General features: G+C 34.0%; 1 protein-coding gene across 2 annotated transcripts in view; it reads left to right on the forward strand.

Moving 5' to 3' along the window:
• Positions 1 to 19,135, forward strand: part of GPR149 (G protein-coupled receptor 149) — a 58,658-nt gene that overhangs the window by 6,231 nt on the left and 33,292 nt on the right. For both annotated transcript variants that reach the window (XM_019626762.1, XM_019626770.1), the window contains exon 3: positions 2,138 to 2,595. In XM_019626762.1, the coding sequence (XP_019482307.1) occupies positions 2,138 to 2,595 (458 nt within the window). The remainder of the gene's footprint in view (positions 1 to 2,137; positions 2,596 to 19,135) is intronic.

Genomic DNA, 19,135 nt, shown 5'->3' on the forward strand with positions numbered 1-19,135 from the left:
TGCTGTGTTAAGTGATATGGACTATGTGCATAACTTGGCCCCAGTATGTTCTATTTCCCCATGGTCTATCGCAATTCCACTTTCTTCTCATAGCCTATCTCAGAGTGTCTTGCACCTCATGGCATGGAGCCTGATTTTCCATTGACAAAATTTGAACATTCCTTCAAAAACAATAGTTATTTTTGCTTCGTATATTTCATAGTTATAATATTCAGCTAATAAAATATGTAGCCACAGACATAAATTTTATTGTGTTACATGATAAAATTGGGACTCTATGACAGTTTGCTTAATGTCCCTAAATAGACTGTCACTTTATATTGTTTTTAGAGAAAAGGGAAACCTACCAATAATAAAACATCCTTTTAGTTCCTTCAGCCTTCATACTGGTAAAGTAAGCCAAAAATTCTAATTTAATTTCACTGGACTATACTACTAGAAAAAATAAGTAGAACTATAAATGAGACAGTGTATAAAATATTTACATTTGCTTTTATTTTTCTATTTTCCTTGAATAGAAATTCTTATGTTCTGACTCAAACAACAAATGTTTTCACTCAAATAATGAATTATATCTATAAATTCTATTTTTTAGTAAGTAGAATTGGTTTGTAAGTCTTCAGTTCTGGGGAAATTCTAGTAATAAAATTACCATGTGAATGACAGTAAGATAGCTCAATGTCTTCTATAAAACACAGAACTATCCAAGTAGAACTTTTTTTTTTAAATGAGCCATGTTTTGGAAGATGAAAACCAAAACATTAAATTGCATTTTGTCTACCATCTTGATAGAACTTCATTCTTAATATACAAAAATTATCTACTATTTAATGACATTTACATTTTTTAAATGTATCATTTTCTGTCACATTCTCACTTGTTATTCTACTAAGATTTTGTACCATACCCACCAACTAGCAGTCCTAGATTTAGGATACCATTATATTTCACCTGATTTAAGCCATACAAAGTTTTATGCATTCCTGCTTAACTCATCTTTTTTTTTTTTTTAAGATTTTTATTGAGGAATTGGGGGGATGGGAACAGTGCTGGGGAATTGGGGGAAGGGGGACAGACAAGTTGCTGTCGTTTTGTTCTTCAGTCTAGTTGTGGAAGACGTCGCTTCACTGGCCCACACTGGCACCATCATTACGCTCTTCCCAGGCGAGTCAGATCAGTCGCCAGCTTCTGGACGGCCGCTCACGCTGGCTGCTGGCTACATACGGTAGCCCATGGCATCCCATTGCCACAGGGGCTGCAGCCTACGCCGTCACAGGCGACTCATGGCAGCCCAGTTCCAGGTTGAGCTGTTGTTCAGCATCTTAGGTGTAGAGGGCAGTCTCACTGGCCCTCATATGTGGGATCCAAACCGGGGCCCTCTGGTGTCCCAGGCCAGTTCTTAACCATTGCGCCACTCGGCCGGCCCGCTGCTTAACTTATCTTGTAGTTAGTCAGATTTGCAACATGTTTTAAAGTGTTTCAGTTCACAGAAATATAAATCTATTCATTTTTTTACAATTCACTCCAAATTTATTTTTATCAATAATTTACCTGTTATTTTAAAAAGTTTCAAAACTGTATTGCATCAGTGTCTAATTTTTAATGTAGTCATTTATAAACATAAATGTCAGGACTATTATACATCAGAAAATATAAAGCAGTTATATCTGTTGATGATATTCTCAGATGAACAACTCACATAATATTAAGAGCTACTTAACAATTAATTTCTACCAAAATAAAATTTATAAACAACATATTTTATCCCTACATAAAAATTGTACAGATAATTGGTACACTAAAAAAGCTAAAACTAAAACTGTAAATGAGAGTTTTCTAACTTATGGTTAAATTTTTATTATATAAATCTACTTTAAAGACTTCAGGGTTCTTGGGTTTGTACATATTTCAAGCCCTTCATTGTGCAAGTGAGAAAAATCAAGCCCAGAGTGAGAAGATGACTTGAATTTGTGAGGCATAATTGCTTTGCATAACAGACAAGAAGTAAATGAAGACAGCTTTTAAATTCATAGAAATTTGTTGAATGCACTTTCATAATTTTATTTACAATGTATATATTCAACTGTTGTTTATATCTACCTTCTTAACCATGGAATTTTTTTTTTATTTTTTTTAGCCAAGAGGAGAGCCTTTGAATTCAATCTATCCTTTGAACGAAGTTATGGAATTTATAAAATAGCACATGAAGATTACTATGATGATGATGATGAAAATTCTACATCCTTTCATAACCTCATGAACTATGAGTGCAAAACTACAAAAGACTCTCTAGACACTCATAATATCTTCAATGCCATAAAAGTGGAAATCAGCACTACGCCCTCTCTGGACAGCTCCATGCTAAAAGGCATCAACAAATGCACGAGTACTGATATGACAGAGGCTAAACAGGATTATCATAATGAAAAGGGCATTGATCCACTGCTCCTTAAAAAAACAGAAGGTGATATTCACTATGAAGAAACTGCCTTTTTGGAAGGACCAGAAAGAAGGCTTTCTCATGAGGAGAGTCAGAAGCCAGACCTTTCAGACTGGGAATGGTATAGGAGTAGATCAGAAAGAACCCCTCGTCAGGTACAGTAAAGATTATTCTTCCTGTAAAATTAAAAATGAGACCAAATATGACAGGCATGAGAAAGCTATCAGTTACTTATTTCATTCAATCAAGTCTAAGCTAATTAGCCTTGCCTCAATTAATTTCCATAATACTAAATTTTATTTCGAGGTGCCTTTTGAAGGACTTTTTAATTTTTTAATTAATTCTACATTTTTATTCAAAATCTTTGCTTTGGCATTGGCCCAGTTAAATAAGCTCTTTGAGAAGAGTAGGAAATTCTATTTTCAATTCAAGTAATCTGTGTAAATTCAGACTAGACCCTCAGAACTTGTTTCAAATTAGTTAACTTGTAGGTTTTATTTTTCCTTCACCCAAAGAGTACTCCACAAGTCCCCAAGAGAAGTTGTTTTCTTTTTTTTAACATGATGACAAATATTTATACAGCTAGTGGTGAGGAGGATCGTCCTGCTGCAACTATACTAGACAGGATGCCTGTTAATCTTGCTAGAACTAGTCCTTCTGGTACTCAGCAAGGAGAAAAAAAAAAAAGATCTATTCCAGAATACACTCAAGTGAGAGCCTTTTTAAGCCATGATGAATGTTCCTCCCTTTAAAGATCAAAGAATGGTTTTATAATGTTTTATAAACATGAAAGAATGTGCACCTTAATCTCATCCCATTCTCGCCTAGATTCCAGCCTGCCTAGAATGAAGGAAGCTTCTTATTTCATTGAAATTATAGTGTGATATTGATATGAGATTGCTCTTTCCTCTAAACTCTCATATCTGGTAATTAAATTTGCCCTTGTTTTCCACACTATTGATTTACTAGGAAGAGAAACCTTTTTCTACATGATTTAATGGAAATCAAAGTGCACTCGCACCTAGTCTCTGGAACAAAAACCAAATAATTCTAGAAATATCTACTAGAAATAATGCACTCATTATATGACCATATAACAGCAATTATAAATATGAATATGAGCAGGATAATCTGAGATTTCCTTTATTCTTATTGATTAAAACTACTGGTCTTACTCTGATATCACCATTTTAAAAGTAAATTGGATAATAAAACAAAATATACAATGTAGTATTTAAAGTAATTATTCATATCTTTAGTGATTAGGTATCTCAGAAAAACATCACTAAGTTATTTGCCATAAATTGAAAAATACAGTGAAAAGTGTATTATTGATAGGACAAAATGCTCTGTATTTTTATAACTATATGGTACCCTACCTAAGAGGGTAATCGCTACAATTTCATCACTAATTTGTTCCTGAATAATCTAAACCTCTTGGCTTTCTCGCACTTAAAAATTGTTACTATTCATGATGAAGCGTGTGTGTGTGTGTGTGTGTGTGTGCGTGCATCTTGATAACTTGCAACTACCAAGTGTGCTACTCACTGCCCTATCCCATCCTCATGCTTTTCCCTTAGGGATTACAGCTATTTTGAATCTTGCTCATGTTTTTTTGTTTTGTTTTATCACAAATGAACATGCTTCTACCACAATATATTGTTAATTTTGCGCTTTCTAAAGATGGTATCCTACTGTACCTAGTCTTCCGGGACTTGCTTTTTTCCCATGGAAACTTATTTTAAATGACTGTTTTCCCATATATTTTGTCAAAACATTGGGAATTATTATCTAAAATATCGCAACTTATAGCCCTTATTTAAATGTCTTGGTTATAGTTTGGAGAGCAAAATCAATTAACTACACTTGGAAACACACGAAAGGATCAGACACTGTTTACATTTAAGTATACAGTTCTATGAAAATAAAGAAGTACAACTTACCCACAAACCTCTGTAAATCAAAAAATAAAATGATATATAAAAAGCACAAAACTCTGATCAATCCAGATATCTTTTAACTACAAAAAGTTGCTTATTAAGTATTAATATTTTAATACCTGTGAAGAGCAAGTAATTCAGGGAACTGATCTAAAATGGTAGTTGTGAAAAAATGATTCGTGGTAAAATAGATAATATACTATTCAGGAAAGGTAAAATTTTTATTTTCGGAGACTAATTGAAATTAAATGAAGTGCTATCGTGAATTTTAAAACAACAGTAAGAAATCCTTAGGCCACAGGCTGATGTTATGATATGATTTTCCCTTTGCAAAACTGCCTGTGGATTTTAAGATTCACATTATAACCAAAATACACTTAGGCTTGAGAAGCTTATGACAACTTTTTTCTATGACCAAAAACAGGTTTTAAGTCATACTCTATTCTTTACTAGCAGATATGTCATGGGAGTAGATGGTAACGTGGAAAGCACTTTCATTTCATCCTTTTCTTCTAAGTCCTGTTTTGCTCTGAAAGCAATGTTAATTCATATATCTTATACTGGTTCATTCAACTGTTTTTTGTTTTTGTTTTTGTTTTTGTTTTTGTTTTAAGCTGAGCCATCCTGCCACCTGTTGGCAGCTCAGCGGCAGCTCAGCTCGGGCTGGGACTCAAAACTCTGTTGCTCAGAGCTCACACTCTTGAGCGAGCTCTTAATCACCTGAGCCACTCGGCTAGCCCTCATTTAACTGTAGATACTGCAGTAACTCTATGAAAACACCATCTCTTGATTTTCAATCGTTGTACTTTCAAATATGTAGCTCAGTTTATCAGATCATGTCTAATGGGACTACATTGAAGTGTGTGCTCTTTGTTCTTAGGCTTAAAAACAGCAGGTTTGATTTAAAATATAGTGAGCCCTACTTTAGTTTTATAATACACATTGCTTAACTTTTTTATTAGAGTTTATGTTAGTGAACAAATTCTTAGTATATCTTGTCAGAAATCCTGGTAGGAGTGAGAGTGCCAGATCAAGGTTAAAGTGCAATGAACATGGTAGTAGAATGGCTTCGGCAGATTTTAATGTGACTTAATAAAATTTAGCAGAGTTAAGAGTGTTTGTAAAATTGAAATTCAGTGTTAAACTTAGCCACACAATCACTTATTTTTGGACCCCCAGTAGGTAGAATGCCCAGCAGCTCACTATTAAAATATTCAGAAAAAAATAGTCAGAAATGTCAGAGCTCTTCAGTTACAAAGTTTTAATGTAGTAGCCATGCATAATATGACTGGTCTTCAAATTAAATAATGATTTTTCCAGATTCCAAAAGTTTTGCCATCTATGAATAAAAAAATTGGATTTCTAAAATAATTTACTGACTTGTGGGTAATCACCCTATTTTTTTTTTATAATTTTCTCTTTTAATTCTAATTCATTGAATTGCCCATGGGTTCTATTCTCTTTTCTTTTAATGTAGTGTTTTACAGCTCTAGAAACTCATTCATTATTATAAATCAGAAACAAAGATATGCTGCAACTACGCCACTTAATCCCATTTAAGCCCTATCATCATAGCATCTAAAAGGTGAAAGGTCTTCCACTATGTCAGTAGTTTATAGAACAACAGATTCTGAAACAATCCTCAAATGAGAGACAAAGAAAGGGGAAGTGATTTCATTTGACTAGCCACACAAACCACTTAGCATAAAGTAGAATAAGCCAAGAACTATAAAGTCACCTGAGAATCAAAGAAGTTTTATTTTCATTTTAAGGGAAATGTTTTAGCTATCTAAAAATAGTTTTACAAATCAAAGTTGTGTTGTTTGGTAAGAGTTCAGCAGCAACGTTGACTTCTATAACCTTTAAAAAATATTATTTCTTTAAGTAATTTTCATAGAAACCTATGGAATCCAAAAGTTAAACTAGACTGTGTTGGATTCTTTAGATCAATGTGCAAATAAGTCAAACGGAGATCTTGTTAAAATGCAGATTGTGATTGAGTAGATAGCTCTGAGGTAAGCGCCAAGATTCTGTATTTCTAAGAAAGTCCCATATCAGGCCTATAGAAACAGGATCCCACAGTTGATTCAGATGCAAATTTAAGAAATAGTGTTTAGGGTCTAATCACTAGGAGATGGATACTAGTTTAAAGAGCAAGGGTAAACTAATTCTTTAATATATGCCCCCAAAAGTGAAATAAGACTAGGAAAAAAAATAATGCATATATTTCTTCCCCTAAACAACTATGCATCTTCTCTTTTCATTTAAAAAAAAAACTATTAAAACATTAAATTAGACATATGATGTGTTTCCTGTGACATTGTAATCTTGCAAATGCTTAAACCTGTTTGCTGAGTGATTTTTAACTGAAGTGACCATGGGAGAAAAATTCACTCACCACATTTGTAGCCTCAAGGCACTCATCCTAATACAAATGGCTGTCAGGAGTACAGAAATTTTACATTTGGCTACAGCCTTTTGTCTGGAGTGGTTTGTTCATTACTCATTGTTCGGAGACCTGAAAAATTGTTATACTGCTTTCTTTTTAAAGACATTTATAACCTTTATTGTTTTATGATTATAAATTAATATAATTATTGTAGAAAATTTAGAAATTCCTGATTAGCAAAGAAAAAATACGTAATTCCAATCATCCAGAGTCAACCACTGCTTATATTTTATCATAAAAATATAACTTCAGGCTCTTTCCTTTACATATATTTTTACTTTTGACAAAATGGGTCATATTGCATGTACTATTTTGAAACCTGCTTTTTTCCACTTACAAGTATAATTTTCACCTGATTTAAATTGTTAGAGTCCTACGTGTGAATATATGATATATGATATGGCCATTTGAAGTACAGCGAAAAACTCATCCACGAATGTAAATTTGTTCACAAGTATTTAAAGCCTTGGAAGATGAAGCTAAGGGAAATGAAATACAAATGAATTCAAATATGTCATAACACACTTTGTGAACCTCACAGCATGCATCCTTTGCAGAAATGAAGTAAAATTGAACTGTCTAACTGTTCACTTTCAAGGGGATTATTAAAGGGGATTAGCCTCAGATCAAAGCTTGTGAGGAACACTATAATTCATCTTTTAAGCTAATAATTTTGTTAACATTCTTTAAAAAAAAAAAAACCTCATAGTTTAAGTATAAGAAGACCTTAAAGCCTACGTATAGAACTTAGTTATGGCTTGAATCTCTTCCGCAACCTCCTGTTGAGTGATTATTTTTTTACTTGAGCTCAAATGCCTGGAAACTCACTATAGTTTTAAATATATTTTTAAAGCTTTTTATTGAGAACTAATTTTAGATTTACAAAAGTTTTAAAAATAGTACAAAGAATTCTAATATATCCTTCATCCAGCTCCCACAAATGTTAACATGTTACAGGACAATAATGTAACTATCAGGAAATTAGTGATTCATTTACAGGTCTTACTTCACATTTGCCAGTTGTCCCGTTGATGTTGTCTCTCTGGCCCAGAATCTAATCCTTGATCCCACATTGCACATGTTGTCATGTCTCCTCAGTCTCCTGCAGTCTACAGCAGTTCTTCAGCCTTTCCTTGTCTTATGTGACTTTGACACTTCGAAGACCTCTGGCCAGCTTGTTTTATTTTGTTTTGTTTCTGGAATATCCTTCAATTTGTAATTGTCTTATATTTTCTATTGATTAAATTGAAGTTAGGCATTTTGGGCAAGAATATCACAGAAGTGATGTTCACCCTTCCCAGCACATCGTATCAAAAGTTACATGGTGTTGATATATCTTATGATGGTTATTATATAAACTTTGATCACTCTATAAAGGTGATGTCTGCCAAATTCCTCCATGTAAAGTTACGACTTTCCCCTTTGTAATTTATAACCATCTTGTGGGGAGACATTTTCAGACTATGCAAAATGGTTTATATCATACTCTTGCTCATTAATTTTGGCATTAATTAATGAATCTTGACTGCAACAATTATTATGCAATGGTGATTTTCCATTTTTATCATTCCTTCTATATTATTGGAAGTTATTTCTTCTCCATTTACTTATTTATTTATATCAGCATGGACTCATTTCTTTTCATCTATAAGTTATAAACTACACTACTACTATTTATTTTGTTACTGCAGTTGTGCTGGATTAGGCCATTGGGAGCTACATCAGATTGATGCCTGTATCCATTCAACATGCTATCCTCATTTTGTTTGTTTGTTTGTTTGTTTGTTTGTTTGTTTGTTTGTTTTATCACTTCCTTAGTTTCTAGCAGAACAAGATATTCCATCCTCATTTCATATTTTCCTTGAGCCAGTTCTAGAATCAACCATTTTTCCAAGGGGTTCTGGGTCCTTTTACTGGAGAATGGCATTTAGAAGCCAACATCTGGGTGCAAGCTCATTGCTGCTTGGGTGTCTTGCTTCCAGGCCTTATCATTGGACAGATCTAGGAAATACATATATGTATGCTCATGTACATATCTATATTTCTACATCCATTTCTCTGTATCAATAGTTTAAAACTATATACTTATACTGATACCTCCAAGTCCAATCAAATACCACAAGGTTCATTCACGCCTTTCCCTTTTCTTATTTGTTACTTATTTTTCTGACAGTGTGAAACTGGCTCTCATCTTCACCAATATATGATTTGCTCAGTGCTAGTATGCACAAAAGTAGTTTTAGAATTGCTAACTCACATCCCTGTGGGGGGAAAAATATGAACTAGAGTATAATAGTCACATACAGTTCTTTTTATCTTTACTCTTACAGTTTATAACAAAATACAACCTTCCACATTTACTTAAGTTAGTTCTTTTCATTTCCATTCCATACATTTTGTATTACATTTTTAGTTCCTCCCGTATTCTTTTTAATTTTGATTATTTATGTTCAAGCATGTAAAACATTGCTGTTTCCAAGAGTCAGAGCTACATAAAAGATAGACATTCCTCCCTCATTTTTTCTTCCTTGTTCCCATTTTCCCATTCTTTCCTCCCTGTTCCCACCTATCCTTTGTAAGTAACCAAACTCACAGTTTCTGTTTTAACCTTCCTTATATCTTTTTGCACAAATGAGCAGATATGCGTATATCTTCCTATATCTCCTTCTTTCTTACATATACTACTTTGCATTTTGCTTTTTTCACTAAACATTATATCCTAGAAATCACTCCATATCACTTCAAAGAGAACTTCCTCATTGTTTTTTATAGCTGCATAATAATCTACAGTGTGGATACACCATAGTTAATTCATCCACTCTCTGATATGGGCCTTTGTTTTTACAGTTAAAAACATTATTGCTGTGAATAACCTTATGCATATGTATTTCCATATTGTTGGAGGTGTATCTTCAGGGTAAATTCCTAGAATTACAATTTCTGGGTCAAAATGTAAGTGTAGTTTTGTCAAGGATTGATAAATTCCCCTCCAGTTTGCACCCCCACCAGTAACGTATAACAGAGGGTCCTTTTCCACCATCTCAGGCATGAAGTATCACACTTTATCATTTTGCCAGTCTGATAGGATAGAAATGATATCCCAGAGCTGCTTTAAATTACATTTATATAATTATAAGTGAGTTTCAATAGTTTTCATGTTTAAGAGCCTTTTTCATATTTTTATTTTTAATAAATTATTCTTATCTTTCTCCCATTTTTCTATTGGGGTTTTGTCCCTTTATCCCTCAATTTTTTAAGAATTCTTTATATGTTAGGGATATTACTCCTTTATGATATATATTGCAAATATTTTTTCCTACTTCGTCGATTGTCCTTTAACTTTGCTTATGGTGTTTGTTTGTTTGTTTTGTTTTGTTTCATTTTCTTGTTTTCCTAGCATGCATTTTTTTGTAATTTGTTTAAGTAAAAACTATCCATCTTTTCTTTAATTGACTCTGAATTTTGAGTCATAGTTATTAGAAAGCCAGTTTAAAATGAAATTCACTGTTTTCTTCTAGTACTTCTGGTTTCAATTTTACATGCAGAGGCCAGATCCACTTGAATTGTATTTTTGTATTTGGTATAAGATATGAATACAGTTTTATCTTTTTCCCAAATGGTTACCCATCATTTATTAAAAAAACATCATTTATTTAAAAGTCAATTATTGCCCACAGTGTTTTGAGATACCATTTTTATTGTATACTACATTTCCATATTTCTTTGGGTCTATTTCTGGGCTTTATATTCTATTCCACTATTTGCCTATTATGCACTAGCGTCTCACTGTTTTAATTAGAAAGGCTATTATAGTGAGTTTTAATGTCTGGTAGGGCTGCTTTCCCCCATTTTTTTTTCTTTTTCATTGTTTTTCTCACTATTCTTGCATGTTGCTTTCTCATATCAAATTTACTTTCCACTTGTCTAACTCCATAAAAAAAGCTTCATAAGGACTGTGTTAAATTTACAAATTAGCTCAGAGGGAATTGACAACTTTCTAGCATTGAGTTGTCCTATCCAAGAACAGGGAATGTCTTTCCATTTGTTCTAATCTACTCTTGTATCTTTCTCCTGAAAGATTTTAAAGTTTCCTTCCAATAAGTTCTACACATTTTTGTTAAATTGATTCATAAGTATTCAGTCTTCTTGATTTTCATTGTAAATGAGGTCTTCTCTGCCATTATGTCCTCTAACTGGTCATTGTTTGTGTATATTTAGGATATTAATTTCCATCTGTTAATATTATATATGCTACACTACTGAATTATTTTTTTTAAATAAAATCATTGATTATCATTGATTAGGGTTTTCTAGATATACTATCATATCATCAACAAATAGAAATAGTTTTACTTCTTCTTTATCAATTCGTATGCCTCTGTTTAATTTCTCTTGTTTGGTTTTATTGGCTAATACCTCTAGAACAATGCTTAATAGTGGAAGAGACTGGACATCCTTGCCTTGTTCCTTATCTTAATGATGGATATTGATGTTTTCTCATTAAGGAAGATACTGGCTTCTACTACTTTGTAAGGCATCTAAATTTAATCTTATGATGGTGATGATGATGATGATGATGATGATGATGATGACTGATACTTACTGAGCATTTGCTATGTGTCACACATAGTTCTAAACACTTTACATATAATTGATCATTTAGTATTCACAAAAGGCTATCTGGTAGATAACATTACCCAATTTCACAAATGAAAAAACAAAACAAAACAACTGGAGCATAAAGAAGCTAAGCCTAAAGTCTGTCAGAGCCTGGGAGTAAACTCAGGCCATCTGACTCCAGAGACAGTTATATCCACTACCATAACTGCTTCAGAGAACAGTTTACGGTGAGCAAATCACTTCTTGCATTAAATTCTAATCTATTCACCTTACATAGGAAGATTAATATCACCTGGGGAAACTTTAAAAATGCCCAAGCCCCACCCGCAAAAATTCTGATTTAATTGGTCTGGAGTAAGATTGGGGTTTAAATATTTTTTAAAACTTCCTTTGTGTGAACATATGAAAAATGTATAATCAAGAAAGGACTTGGATGTAGAATATATAATTTATAAAGAACATCAATAAATTAATAAGAAAATGACAGATAACCCAGTAGTGTATAGTAAAAGATTTAAACTGGTACTCCACAAAGAGGGAATTCAAATAAATATACATGAAGGTACACCGCATCATTAATAATCTGGAAATATCAATTAAAATAACAATAAGAGACCACTGATCACCCACTAGTATAGCTGCAATTAAACAGTCTGACAATGCCAAGAATTGATGAGAATGTGGGTCAACAGGAACTCATATAAACTGCTGGTGGAGTAAATTCTTAAAACCACTTTGGAAAACAGTTTGGCAACATCCATAAAAGTTAAATATATACATGACTCATGCCCCAGCAATTCCATTCTTAGGTATACACCCTAGAATTGCACTGTCTGATACAGTTACCACTAGTTACATGTAGCTATTTACATTTAAATTAATTAATTTTTTAAATTTAAAATTCAGTTCCTTGGTTGCATTATCCACAAATAAAGTGCTCAATATCCAAATGTGGCTAGTGGCTACTGTATTGCATTGCACAAATATCAAGATTTCCATCACGGCAATCTATTGGACAATGGTACCCTTGAACATATTTATGTTTCTGGAAGCTCTGCTTGTAATAGCCTCAACATTTAGGGTTAAGTCAAAAGTCCATCAACATGAAAATGGATAAATTATTGAATATTTTTATAGCAGGATATCCTGCACAACACAAGTAATATAAGCTTCAAGCTTCAAGTCCCCCCAAACCTAGGCCCCCAAGTTAAGGTGCGTCTTATACATGAGGGCATCTTATACATGGGGAAATATGGTAAGTGTAGGAAGTAGACTTTCAAAAGGTCACCTCTTGAAAGGTGTACTTTCACGAGGGCGGCACCTCAGTGGGAAAAGAGCAGACAGAGAATAGACAATGCACTTTTGGACCATAGAGGATAGAGTGGTAAGTCCAGCAGCCATGAGAAAGAAAGGAATTGGTCTAATAAGACAGTCTGAGTGAACTCATACTGTGTCAACATCTTATAACTTCTTTTACTTGGCTCTCAAACTTTCATCAGTAGATCTTAGAAATTTTTCAGGCATAGATTTAAATATCCCTTGTATAGCTTATTGATTTCACTTCTTCCCATTTGCAAAATGAGAAACATCTGCACATTTCCAGTGTTCAATTTCCTATTTTCTTAAAGGTGTTTATACAGCAACTTTTCCTAGTAACTTAGAGTACAATACTTTTCAGAAAGCAATCTTGTACTCTCTTACTGTAGCAGGGGTCTCTCCTATTGTTTCTTGTTTTAAATTGTACTTCCTTTACCCTCACAAAGTTTTCTTCATGTTTCAAAATTTCTTTACAAAGGACATTTAAGGAAATCAGGACTGAGCATATCTGCTTTTCTGCCTCACCATCCCTTGACTTAATGTCATTGGCTGCAAGCAGTGGGCCCATCTTTTTCTTTCATCTTCTTATCTGAACATGTTTCCAAAGGACTTCTTCGATGCCCTTGTTATTTTCATAAGCCACCGATCATTTCTTAATTTAGCCTTTCTAATACCAATCATTCTATCTTTGGTGAAGTGTCTTTTGTTCTATAGGTCCCCTTAAACCTTACCTGACCTATACTGAATTATAAGATACAATCTTCTTTTCTTCCTTCATTTGATCACTTATGAATATACAGCCAGAATTACACTCTTGACACTCACATCTTTTTTTTTTTTAATTTGCCTTCTCAAAGTTTAAAGGTATACAGTTACTCTGTCCAATCATTCCCTTCCTGACAGCATGGATTCTAGGAATAAATAGTTATTTTTCTCCAATTTTGCCAATTCTTTCCCTTTATTGGTCAGAATTAGATTCCAGAAAACTGTTCCCTGTTGCCTCCTGTATTCTATGTGAGATGAAAGTGTCAGCAAAGCAAGGCATAAATATGCCAAACGACCTGCTTTATAGTTAAATATACCTTTAAGCACAATCAGTGGAGAATACTGCCTTGCCTCTGGGCAAATGTGGACTCTGCCTTCATGACTATACTGTAGTCAAGAGTCATCTTTCTTATATCTTAAGCCATGATTTAGAAATCTAAATTCAGTTTCCTGGCGCTATCTGCAAAGCCAAAAAAGTTTTGAAACAACCAGTAAATTAACTCTACTTACTAACAAGTCACCAATTTAGGATAGTCACCAATTTTAAGCAGTTATAAGGATAAAGGAAAAAAACTTGTAAGAATTTTAGAAAACAACATTGTGTTTTGTATTTCATCCTTTGAAGAAAGATAATTATTGAACCAGCCCCCTCCTTCCATGAATCATGCAGCTATCAGTGGTAAAGCTAAGACTCAAACACATTTATCATCTGGTGAAACAAGAAAAACTCTATAGTATGTCAGTGTCGTATCTAGTAAGTATCTTACCAGCACCTACTCATTTGGAACAAACATTACTCTAAACAAAATGACATTTAACACCTTTTGTTTTAATCATGTATTATAATGTATTTTCACTCTAGTCTCTTATGGGATGTTGCAGGCGAACTTGGGCTTTAGACATAGGCAGACCTGGGTCTAATCTTGCCTCTGCCATTTTGTACTCTTGTATTCTCATAGATAATACAGGGAAATAATAAAACTGATGTTGTGAAGATTAGATAAGATAATGCATATCAAATACTTGTTTCAGTGTATAATATATAACAAACACATCATGTTTGAGATGATTATGTCATTCATTACATCATTCATTCATTCATTCATTCATTCATTCATTCAGCAGCTATTCTTTAAATGCACACTAGGTGCCAGGTACTATGCTTGGTGCTAGTGGTAGATAGAGCAGTTAATAAAACAGACATTCTCTCATCACAGAGTTAATTCCTAACATAGAAGGTAAAAATTAAATAAATGAGTATTTATTTATTTATTTATTTTTCATGTGGGAGTCAAACCGGCAACCTTGCTGTTGAGAGCACTCGCTCTATTCACTGAGACATCTGGGCGGCAGCTCAGCTCAAGCTGGCAAGTTTAGTCCCAACTGCGGGTGGGCGTAGCCACCACGGAACAGGCAATCTTGTCATTAGGAGCAAGTGCTCCCTCACCAGCTGAGCCATCCTCCCACCTGTTGGCAGCTCAGCTCAGGCGCAGCTTGGGCGAAGCTCACTGGCCCATGTGGGAATCGAACCAGTGACCTGTTGCTCAGAGCTCGAGCTCTTAAGCAAACTCTTAACCAACCGAGCCACTCGGCCATAAATGAGTCTTTAATAAGTAGAGACTATAATAAGCGTATCTAACTGGAAACCTAGGAAAGGCTTTGCTGAGTATCAGGTATTTAAATTGATACCTGAAAGACAAGCAGGATTTAGACACAGAAAATGGGAAGAGATCACATCCAGGAAAAGAGCTGTCAGACTCCAGAATCTGTCTTCTTTGTACAATCCCGTCATCTCCCCAATCTTTTAACAAAAAAGAGGAAGATAGACATCCTAGATACATTTTCCCAAATGTACTGAGTAGCTTTAAATTTCTTTCAAAGATATTCAAAATTAGACATAAAATACTTACAACTGAACTTAATTCTGTGACCTTAGGAAGGTGGCTTTTACGACTTCTGGTTCATTGCAGTAAAAATGAAGCAGTGATCACTCAGAAATGATGTCATCTACTTCAACAGAATATAGTACTGTGTCAACAGTGGAGGCTCCAGGATTTTTGTAGTGGAGGCTACAGGGAAGGAGCATCAGAATTACAAGCTTGTAGAAGCAACATTTACAGGACTTGGTAGTGTTTAACTCACTGGTTATGCTAAGTGATGTTAAGCTCACTGGTTTCCATTGGAGAATGGACTGAAGTGGCTTTGGGAGCTCCGATGAAGAATATTGAGGAGGCTATAACGATCCTCCTCGAGATTGTCCATTGGCACAACCACTACATATCACATGACACAACATCTAAGGCAAGTAATGCAACCTCTCTGGCACTTGGTAAGCTCACAGGACTGCTATGAGGGTTTAATATTGTGATATAAATAATTTCAAATACACAAAACCATTTACATATGTATACGATCATAACAACGTAGAAGCATCAAGCAGAGAAAACTTTAGATATGTATTTTATATAGTATGGACTCTAATATACTGCTGAATTAACGAACAAATGTCAGTGAAAGCAGCTGTATGTTTCAAGCTGCAGCGTGGAGGTGATGTAGGTGTTTGTAATAGTTATATTCCTGCTTTCTGGTAAAAATAACTTAAGTGTCAAACGGCAAGGACACCTTAATAAGTCCAGAAAGATACCTCAGGCCATGCCTTCAAATACTTCTGACAGCCATACCTGGGTAAATGGACTGCCTATCTCTGGGCCGGAGGAAAGCTGCCAACAACCCTGGAGACGCTACAGGAATTTTTACTCCAGTGTGGAGAGTTATGTTCCAAGAAGGACTTGGGTTTAAGATAGGATCCAGAGTGATTAGAAAGGAGGAGTCCAAGACTAGTCTAAGGATAAAGGTGATCTTTATTACACTAACTGATGATTGACAATTTTTAAACATTTGCGGTAAAAGGTAGGTTATAACTGGCTTTTCTTATCTTCAAAATATTAACTTTATGGTAGCATTTATTCACTTTTCAATGTTACTTAAGCTCTATTTTTACATGAGAATTATCGTTTTGTACAAGGGTGAGGAAAAAAATCATTGCAGCCTGAGTCTTTGACAAGATAACCAACATTATGGATACAAGCTTTGACTTATGTTTATGTTTAATGAGCCTGATATCTGGAGAAGTGCCTAATAAAGGAAAACATCCTGATTCCAGCCAGTGGGTCTCAATTCATCTGAACATTAAAATTATGTGAGGTGCTTTTAAAAAATACCAATACCCAGGCCCCACTTCATAGCAACCAAATGAATATCTCAGCTGCATGTATCAGTATTCAATATTTTTTATACCAATGATTCCAATGAGAAACCTAGGCTGAGCACCACTAATCTATACTTTATAAACCAAAGTCATAAAGTTGTAAGAAAAAATGCTCTAATTGTAATTAGACCCCTGTCACCACCTCTTATTTTTACTGGAGTCATGTTCAGCTCTATGAACAGATGAGACATTATTTCATACTTTAATCTGAACAAATGGTGAAAACTAAGCAGAGATGACTTGATCCTGTCATTCAATCCTGCCAAGTCAATCAAGTGGCACCACTGAACAAATGATATTGTTTCCTCTGAGTCAGTTCCTATGTCAATGAGGTAAGTAATGGACACTTTTAATTATTTAAGAGCCAAGAGCATTTTGAACTTGTCATTTCAGCCAAATTTCAATTTTAGTAATTATAGTCTGCTTACCTCATTTCCCTATGATGCTTCAGAGTTCTTTTTTTCTTTTCTTTTTTTTTTTTTTTCAAATTACACTCAAAGCTTCCTGTTCTCAGCTGTGGATATTGGGAAACCATAATGGTTTCAATTCAGATAGAAACAGAAATAACCATTCTAAATGATCCATTTTTTAGTTTAGGATAAAAGGCCATAAAAATAAGGAAGAAAAATATCGGAGACTGATAAAATTGACACAACTTTACTAGCCCAATAAAGCAACTTTCTTCCCTAATGAGTCTTTATTTCAAAGAGTATGGATTCTTTCCATTTAAAGCCTTTTTAAAAAGTCTGGATAGAAGAAAAACGGTGCTTTAATTTCCCTAATCATAATCTCAATTTTTATTTGTATAGCACTTAACCATGTATGAAGAACTTTCACATATATGACTTAATCTCATCCTCTCTCTAGAGTATCATGAAAGATATTTTCATCTGCTTTGAGAATTAACTAAAATGAAACAAGATGAATATTTAACTGGTATGAATATATACCTAGGTAAATATATAGGCATATATACCTACCAAGTTTGTTATAAATTTTACTGATATGAAGGATTTGTAGCCTACAATTTACAAATAATATTAAAATAGACATCATTCTGTATTGTATATTCCACATAGCTACTTGGTTCTCACAGAATGCTTTCATTGATTTTTGCCAAAATCTTAAATCCATAGCCAACCTATGGCTTGGCAAATAGATGTAGTTCCAGGATAAATGTTGGTTAATATTTTCATATGTTAATAAGACGAAAGTGAAAAAACAAAGATATATGTTGCCTTCTGTTTGTCAATTTATAAATGAATCTTTTTTATTGAATCAGATAATAGTTTTTAATTTTCTGTGCCCTTTACAATGTAGTAGCTTTGACAGACTTCCAGTTCTAATATGTAGCATTAATATTTTCTCTATCACTTTCTTAAATCAAGGCAATTAATAAAACAAAAAAAAAATCAAGCACTAATCTGTAGCATTTGCTGACTTCCATGGTGTAAACAGTCCTACTATGGCTGACTTCAAGCTACCAACGTAACACCACTGAAAGCAGTTTGGAAGAGATATGCAGTAGCACATTATATAGTATTTCCAATATTAGATACACTAGATGTAAATAATCTCAAGAACATATATAATAACAAAATGTAATTAAATAGGAAGGGGTGAGTTTTGAGCATTCAATATATTTATCTTTAATATCATTGAGTTTACTGTAAGTTCATATAATTTAATTTTTAATAGCTGGCTCTCAAGATTGCTGAAAGTCTTACCAGTCAGTTCAAGCCAGCTCCAACTCATCACTGACATACTCCATTCTTTAAGAGGACTCAACATCAAACACATACAATAACATCTAGTGGCTGACCACATGAGCCTTAGTCTTTCCTTCCCTGCCTGCCTTCTCTTGGCATGAGCATTTTGGACTCTCTCTCTCTTAGAATTTGATTCTTTCTGTTTTTCCATTTATGAGTCTGTCCAGGCACCTCACCCCAAAATTGGTTTAGGCGATTGGTCTTCCTAACTTGACTCTCAATTTTTCCCAAATAATAGGGATTGAATTTGCTTCCATTTCAAATGCAATCTCTAATTCATGAAGATTTACTTCCCTTCCTCCTCCCATCCCTCCCAATGAACATACAGAACAGTGGGAAGGATTCAGACACCAAAGTTACATGGCTAGTACCATAAGCATTAAACTCATGACCATATCTTCTAGTTCAATTTTTTTTAAAACTACATTCTTTAAGATAAGAAGGAACTGACAGAAGAAATCATTCTCATTGCTTTACCTGTCTCCCTCCCTCCCTGCCCCCTGGTGGAAATGGTTGATAAAGACTTACAGTGTTAACAAAACCAAAGGGAAGAGAAAAAGGATCTCT

The sequence above is a fragment of the Hipposideros armiger genome, unplaced genomic scaffold (genome assembly GCF_001890085.2).
Source record: "Hipposideros armiger isolate ML-2016 unplaced genomic scaffold, ASM189008v1 scaffold_16, whole genome shotgun sequence".
Classification (NCBI taxonomy): domain Eukaryota; kingdom Metazoa; phylum Chordata; class Mammalia; order Chiroptera; family Hipposideridae; genus Hipposideros; species Hipposideros armiger.